Source organism: Mycteria americana, chromosome 2 (assembly GCF_035582795.1).
Source record: "Mycteria americana isolate JAX WOST 10 ecotype Jacksonville Zoo and Gardens chromosome 2, USCA_MyAme_1.0, whole genome shotgun sequence".
NCBI lineage: Eukaryota > Metazoa > Chordata > Aves > Ciconiiformes > Ciconiidae > Mycteria > Mycteria americana.
The window spans coordinates 95579534-95585991 of NC_134366.1; the positions used below are offsets into that span (position 1 = coordinate 95579534).

General features: G+C 52.4%; 1 protein-coding gene across 1 annotated transcript; it reads left to right on the forward strand.

The window, feature by feature from the left end:
* The first annotated feature begins 1427 nt into the window (after nt 1–1427).
* On the forward strand, nt 1428–3484 carry LOC142406716 (serine/threonine-protein kinase SBK2-like). The gene is made up of 3 exons (XM_075495651.1): nt 1428–1614; nt 2380–2582; nt 2823–3484. Exons 1-3 carry the CDS (start codon nt 1428–1430, stop codon nt 3390–3392), a joined length of 960 nt encoding a protein of 319 aa, XP_075351766.1. The 3' UTR covers nt 3393–3484.
* The last annotated feature ends 2974 nt before the right edge of the window (nt 3485–6458 follow it).

Genomic DNA, 6458 nt, shown 5'->3' on the forward strand with positions numbered 1-6458 from the left:
CAGCATAAGTGAGGCCACATCTGGAGTAGTGGGTCCAGTTCTGGGCTCCTCAGCAGAAGAGAGATGTGGACATACTGGAACAAATCCAGTCCATGAAGACAATTAAGATATTGGAGCATCTCTCATATGCTAAGAGGGGGGGAGGCTAAGAGAGCTGGGACTTGTTTAGCCTCAAGAGGAGAAGGCTCGAGGGGATCATCTTATCAATGTGTATAAATACCTGTAAAAAAACCACACAGCCAGAGTCTTCTTAGTGATATTGAGTGACGGGACAAAAGGCAGTGGGCCTGAAACACAGAATTTCTATTTAAGCATAAGAAAAAAACTTTTTTACCATAAAGGTGATGGAACACTGGAACAAGTTGCCCAGAGCAGTTGTGGAATCTCCATCCTTGGAGATGCTCAAAACCAGACTGGACACAGTCCTGAGCAACCTGCTCTAGTTAACCTTCCTCTGAGCAGGAGGTTGCACTAGGTGATCTCCAGAGGTACCTTCTGACCTCGACCATCCTGTGACTGGTTCTGTGACCTTCCTCCAAAGCCAGGAGGGGCTCCCAGGCCCAGGGTGCCTGTCTTCAGAGCACAGGGAGGTAGTCAGGGGGAGAGTGCTGCCACAGGTGCCTTAAAATGCTGCCTTGTAGCTGGCTGGGGGGGACTGAAAAAGCATTTCTTTGAAATGGGTCTGAAGCAGCTGGCTGTAGCTCAAAATGCCATTGAAGTCCGAGCTTCCTTCCTGCCTAAGTTTCTTGGCTGGACAGATGAGTGACTTTGGGTCAGAAATGTCAGCAGGCATGTGAGGTACTGAGCTCCCTTTGGCTTGCTTGGAGCACGCTGCCTCTGACTAGTAATCCCTTTTTTGTCATGGGCTAGCTGTGCCTCTGCCTGAGCGGCAAGTCTATCTCTGCTGCTACCTCACGGACTTTCTTCAATAAGCAGCACGGGAGCGTTTCTGAGTAGAGAGACATGATCTTGCTGCAGTAGGCTAAGGAGAGCAAGAGGACTGGGTCACGCTTGATAATCTGAGACTCTTAATGTTTTGCTTGTTGCCTAACACCTTGGAGACTGGAATAAGAGGAGGCCTGGAAGGCCAAGCTTTAGTACAGCTGACACAGAAAGGTGACCCAGGTCTTTGAAATGAGAGGCCCCAAGGACTACAATTGGAGAGAGTCAAGCATCTGTCTGGAGGCCGGAAAGGATTAGAGGGCTGAAGGAGGTTCGCTTCAATACAGAGACCTTTTATATGATGAGGGGCTTTGCCCAGAGGAGTACTGTATAAAAGCACAAGCTCAACTCTAGCACAGCTCACGCTCCAAGTGGCAGAAGTATCCCCTGCCATGGCTTGTTTGCATGGGATGTCCAGTCTGGTTTTCTCTGTGCATGTTGTGATGTTCCTGACTCGGGCTGTGGTGTTTCTGCAGCGCTCAGCAATGGCCGAGAGCTCAGCTGCGGCTGCGGCAGCGGCAGGGACAGCGGCACCAACCGTGCTAGATGAGCTCCTGGAGATCACAGCTCAGAGCCTGGTGCGCACCGAGGTGGCCGAGCACTATGAGGTTATTCGGGAGCTGGGCAGGGGCAAGTATGGCCACGTCATGCTAGTGACCCACAGGCAGAGAGGTAAGGAACCGACTGCGCCCTGTGAGCTACTGTGCCTTGCCTCCTCTCCACTTGCCAGGGCGGTGGGTGGGCTGGTGGCTCCTTGGGGCCAGGCACCAGGCACGGTGGGGGGTCCCCAGGGAGACCAGCAGGACAGGGACCTCCCCAGCCAGGGACCATCCCATTGCACCCAGCCAGGCAGCAGGTGATGCCGGGGGCAGGCAGAACATCAGGCAAGGTTATAGTGATGAGGCAGGTCCAAGGCCAAGCTGGGAAGTCAATCCACAAGTCAGGATCAATAGGGTTCATGGCTAGGCGCCGGCATGGATGTGATATAGCTGGAAACCAGCACTCCCACCACACAGCTCAGGCAGGGAGTGAAGCCCCAAGCCTGAGCTTAGATGGTGCCCTAAGGCCCATGGACAGAGGGTGTGAGTGGAGGTCCTAGGTGGGCTTGGCCAAGGCCATTAAAGCCTATGAGTGCCCACAGGGCCCTGACACTACTCTTCCCCAGTAGTCCCAGCTCAGACTGATGGACCCACGTAGCCTGAATTTCCCTTGCTCTGCCCGGTGCTCCTGTGCCTGCACTGACTGGCTCAAAACTCACACCAGCGGCAGTGCCTGCTCCCAAATCTGGTGTCCACAGGATGTATCCATACAAAGCTTCGGGCCAGAGACCTCTCTGTGGCTGTGAGTGTCCGGACCCATGGCTGCTCGGTGCCCTCTCTGTCTGGCCTTGGTGTGAGTGACTTTCAAGGGAGTCTAACCCACTCTCCCCATCGCCAGGGACTCCTATGGCTCTCAAGCTGCTACCCAAAGCCAGTACCAAGCTGCACACCTTCCTGTATGAGTATTGCGTGGCGCTCTCCCTCGCCACCCACCCTGCCATCATCGGCATGTTTGGAATTGCCATCGAGTCCAGCCAGTACTATGGCTTCCTCTATGAACCAGCACTGCACAAAGACCTCATCTCTATCATCAAACCCCGGGTGAGTGCTGCTACACGGCCATGGGGACTGGGACTGTAGCGTTTGGCCTCTGTGCAGGCTGACTGAGTCGGAGGGAGGGAGATGAAGGCAAGGGGCTGTGGGTCTCTCTGGAGCAGCTGAAGCAGCTTCAGGCTTGCAAGACCAGAAATGTAAAGGCCTTCCCCAGTGCAGAGCCCAGCTGGCAGGGCTGCCGAGGTGCCCTGCCTGTGCCATCCCGCCTGTCTCTCTCCCTGTGCGCAGGACGGGATCCCCGAGCCAGCCGCTAAGCAGTGTGCCAAGCAGCTCGTGAGCGCGCTGGAGTTCATCCACAGCCGAGGGCTCGTGTACCGTGACGTCAAGCCAGAGAACGTGCTGCTTTTCGATCCCGAGTGTCGGCGCATCAAGCTGACTGACTTCGGGCTTACGCGGCCCAAGGGTACCAAGCTCAAGCTGGTGGCCGGGGTAATCCCCTACACCGCCCCCGAGCTGAGCAACACCACTGATGCCCAGGGAGTGCCCATCGACACCAGCTTGGACGCCTGGGCCTTCGGCGTGCTGCTTTTCTGCCTGCTGACTGGCTACTTCCCCTGGGAGCAGAGCCTGCCGGATGACCCTTTCTTTGAGGACTTCATGCTGTGGCAGGAGACGGGCCTGGAGGAGGACCTGCCCCGCCACTGGAAACGCCTGACGGCCGAGGCCGCCCTGATGCTGCGGAGCCTGCTGGCCCTAGATCCCGCCAAGCGCAGCCCCGTCAGCGGGGCCCTGCGCTACGTCGATTGCCCTTGGCGGCTAGAGGACGGGTGCAGCGAGCAGGCTACGGTGAAGCCCTAGAGCCCACTCCCCACGGAGGGAGGAAAGGCGGGTCGCACGCTGCAAGGGGCTTTGGGGTCTGGGGCACCACGGTGGCCCAGGTGTGAGAGGCCATGGTGACCCAGCGAGCAACTTCCCTGCTGCCACAGCGCCAGGCTCCTTCCCCAGCTGATGGTCCTCACCCCATGGCTCAGTGCTGCCCAGTGCCACCTCCTTGTGCTTCCTTGGGACTTGAAAACTTCTCCTTTCTCTTGGAAATGACTGTCCGCATGTGAAGCACCCACTTGCTTCCTGGCTACAGGGACTCCAGGGCATTTTCTAGGGGCTGCAGCACCTGCCTTGTTTCAAAATAGAGCAAAAGATGTACTTTTGTGTTTCTGTATGTGGCTCTTTTTCCCTCGTAATAAAATGCCTATGGGCACCCGTTTGCTGTGGGAGAGCAGGGGCATGGCAGAGCCTGTGGCCATCTCAGGACAACCTGCGCAAGGCAGGGGCCACCCTTGGATGCTGCCTGGGCCTCCACCAGGACCCTTGAAGGGTGGCTTCAGGCTGGTGGGGTGGAGGTGCTGGGGAGCCCCCAGCATGTGGCTGCGGATGGTAGCTGGGGGCTGATGATGGCGTTGAGAAGGTGGTGGGAGCCATGGAGGTGGGGTGTTGGAGAAAGCCACAGGGAATCACATGTTGTAACCTGCCCACTGCCAGGCATTTCTTCCCATTTCCTTGTGTTCAGGACCAGGTGACAGATGGGCTTTTTTGCGTGGAGGGTTGTTAGCAGCAGGAGTCTCAGTGTCAGTTTGCACAAGTGTCCCCCTCTAGTTCCCGCCACTCAGGAGAATGGCCTTCTGCAAATGCTGACAGCCCTGCTGAAGCACCATTCACCCCTCTCCCTCCTCGAGTGGCTTAGGTGCAAGTGGAAGGGTGAGCTCACTGCCACGAATGTCCACATTTATGATTCAGCTGAGAAGACAGTAGCACTGTGAGGGTGGTTGGCCTAGGCGTCACTGGGAAAGGCTAACAGAGGAGCTGTAACCACAGGTTGCATAAATTTATCCGTACAAATAACCCCAGCAAAATTCCCTTAGTGATACCTCCCAGCAGTCCCACACCATTGCCTTGCTCTCACTCCTCATCCTCCTCCAGACTGACTGCTCCCTCCTCATAGAGCCAGCCCCTCTCTGTATGAGCCTCCACTACCACTTCTTCCCTGCTGCTATTATCCTGAATCCTTCAGTCCCAAGGAACCATTTCCAAGACTATCCAACACCAGCCCAAGCACACCTCCTCCCTTGTACTGCCTTGTCCTGCCTTCAAGTCCTAAGAGAATGTCCTTCACGCTGTTTTAGATGCCTGGTTACCCCTCTAGAAGACCTTCCTTCTCCCATTTCCTACCACCACTTTAACCCTTCCCCAGCAACACACTTCTCCTAATCCCCCAATGTCCTTCTAGGTGCACATTTTAATCCTGGAAAGAGATAGCAAGGAGAGAATTAGGGGTTAGAAGCCCTTCTTACTTTGCTACCTCTTTCCAGTCCACAGGATTATGCTGCTGATAATCCCTTCCAGCTCTTAACCTGATCCTATTGCTGGAAACATCCCCAGCTCAGTTTCCATTCCCAGTGGCTTCATAACTTCTAAAAATGCACTGTTCCAGCACCATACTTTCTAGCATCCCAGCTTTTCTTTCACCTCAGATTCTTTCCTGCACGCACTCTTCTGTAGTTCCCCAACCTCCAGCTTTCTTTTTCCAGCTTCTTCTCACCCACTGGCATTTTACCATTATTTACCTTCCCCACTAACATGCCCTTTCTACTACCCATCACCTTCGCTCATTCCTCTCTCAGCAACATCACTTCCATACTACTCTTTTGTACTTTTCCTGCTCCCTACGTCGCTTATCCCTTGTGTCTTCCTTCCAACTCCCCAACCTACCTTATCAAGCAGCATCATGCTCACCCTGTTCAAGATACAGTTTTCTTCTGTCCGCTTCCATCTCTTAGAACTTTTCATTACCCAAAACTGTAATAAATGCTGCTCAACTCTGGCCTGCTGAGATTTGGCTTTAATTACTCTTTGATTAATGTAGGAATAGCAGAGGAGTGTTAAGGTACCAACACGGTTCCTGTATTTAAAGTGGAGAAGCCCTAAGACCAATGGATCTGTAGGCCAGGTAGCTGACAACTATCCAGTGAAAAATAATGGAAAATCTGATAGAGATGCAGGCTAATAGAGATTTATAGAACAGGAACATGGCTTTTTGGAATGTGACGCTCAGCATTCTATTTGATAATAAAGTTGTGTTTGCTAAAGTAAATTCATAGCATTATGGTACACAATTTTTGTGAGGCATGACCTATTGATATAAAGAAAATTACAGTATGCTGTATTGATTAAGAAGATGTACTATGCAAAGTCAATAAAGCATATATTAAGTGAATTGGGAACTTTCAAGGGACAGAAGAAATACTTGTCAGTTGGGAGTGCTCTTTGGTTATTTTGGTTGATTTCTGCAGGGATCAATAGTTGAATGAAAACTGGTCAACATTTCTATCCATTATTTGAAGGTAAATACAAAACCACTGCAGGTAAAACCCTGCAGATGACACAAACATGAATAGGGTGATAAACAGCAAGAGGAACAGGCCATTCAAAGAGATCCAGATAACTTGGTAAGTTGGATATATTCAAACAAAATACATTTTCTTACAGGCAGGAGAAATGTATTCAGGTAGGAACATGTGGGAATAAAAGCCATCCTTACATAAGGACCCCTGAAAAAACTTTGCAAGTCATAGAGGATACACAAGATTGTATGAGTTCTCATTGCGTTATTCTGTCAAAAAAGGCTAATGGACTCCTTGTGTGGCTAAAGAGGGGCAGACGCTCAAGGTGGTCAAATCTCCAGCAAAAGCAGCTAACAAGATTCAAACTGGCCTAAACAGGAGTGTGAGAAGTAGGAGTGAGTGATCAGTATCTGATGCCTCCCAGGGCAATTCTGGGGATGGCGCCACATTTACAGGCAAGCTGGAAAGCTGGAGACAGCTCAGAAAAGAACCATGGTGGGGCTGTGGTTTAAGGCTGCAAGAAAGT

Excerpts from the sequence above, each read along its gene's own strand:
- LOC142406716 (XM_075495651.1), top strand. The coding sequence starts at position 1,428 with ATGGCCGAGAGCTCAGCTGCGGCTGCGGCAGCGGCAGGGACAGCGGCA. Across the intron at positions 1,615-2,379 it reads AGTGACCCACAGGCAGAGAG|GGACTCCTATGGCTCTCAAG; the intron begins GTAAGGAACCGA and ends CCCCATCGCCAG. Across the intron at positions 2,583-2,822 it reads TCTCTATCATCAAACCCCGG|GACGGGATCCCCGAGCCAGC; the intron begins GTGAGTGCTGCT and ends CCCTGTGCGCAG.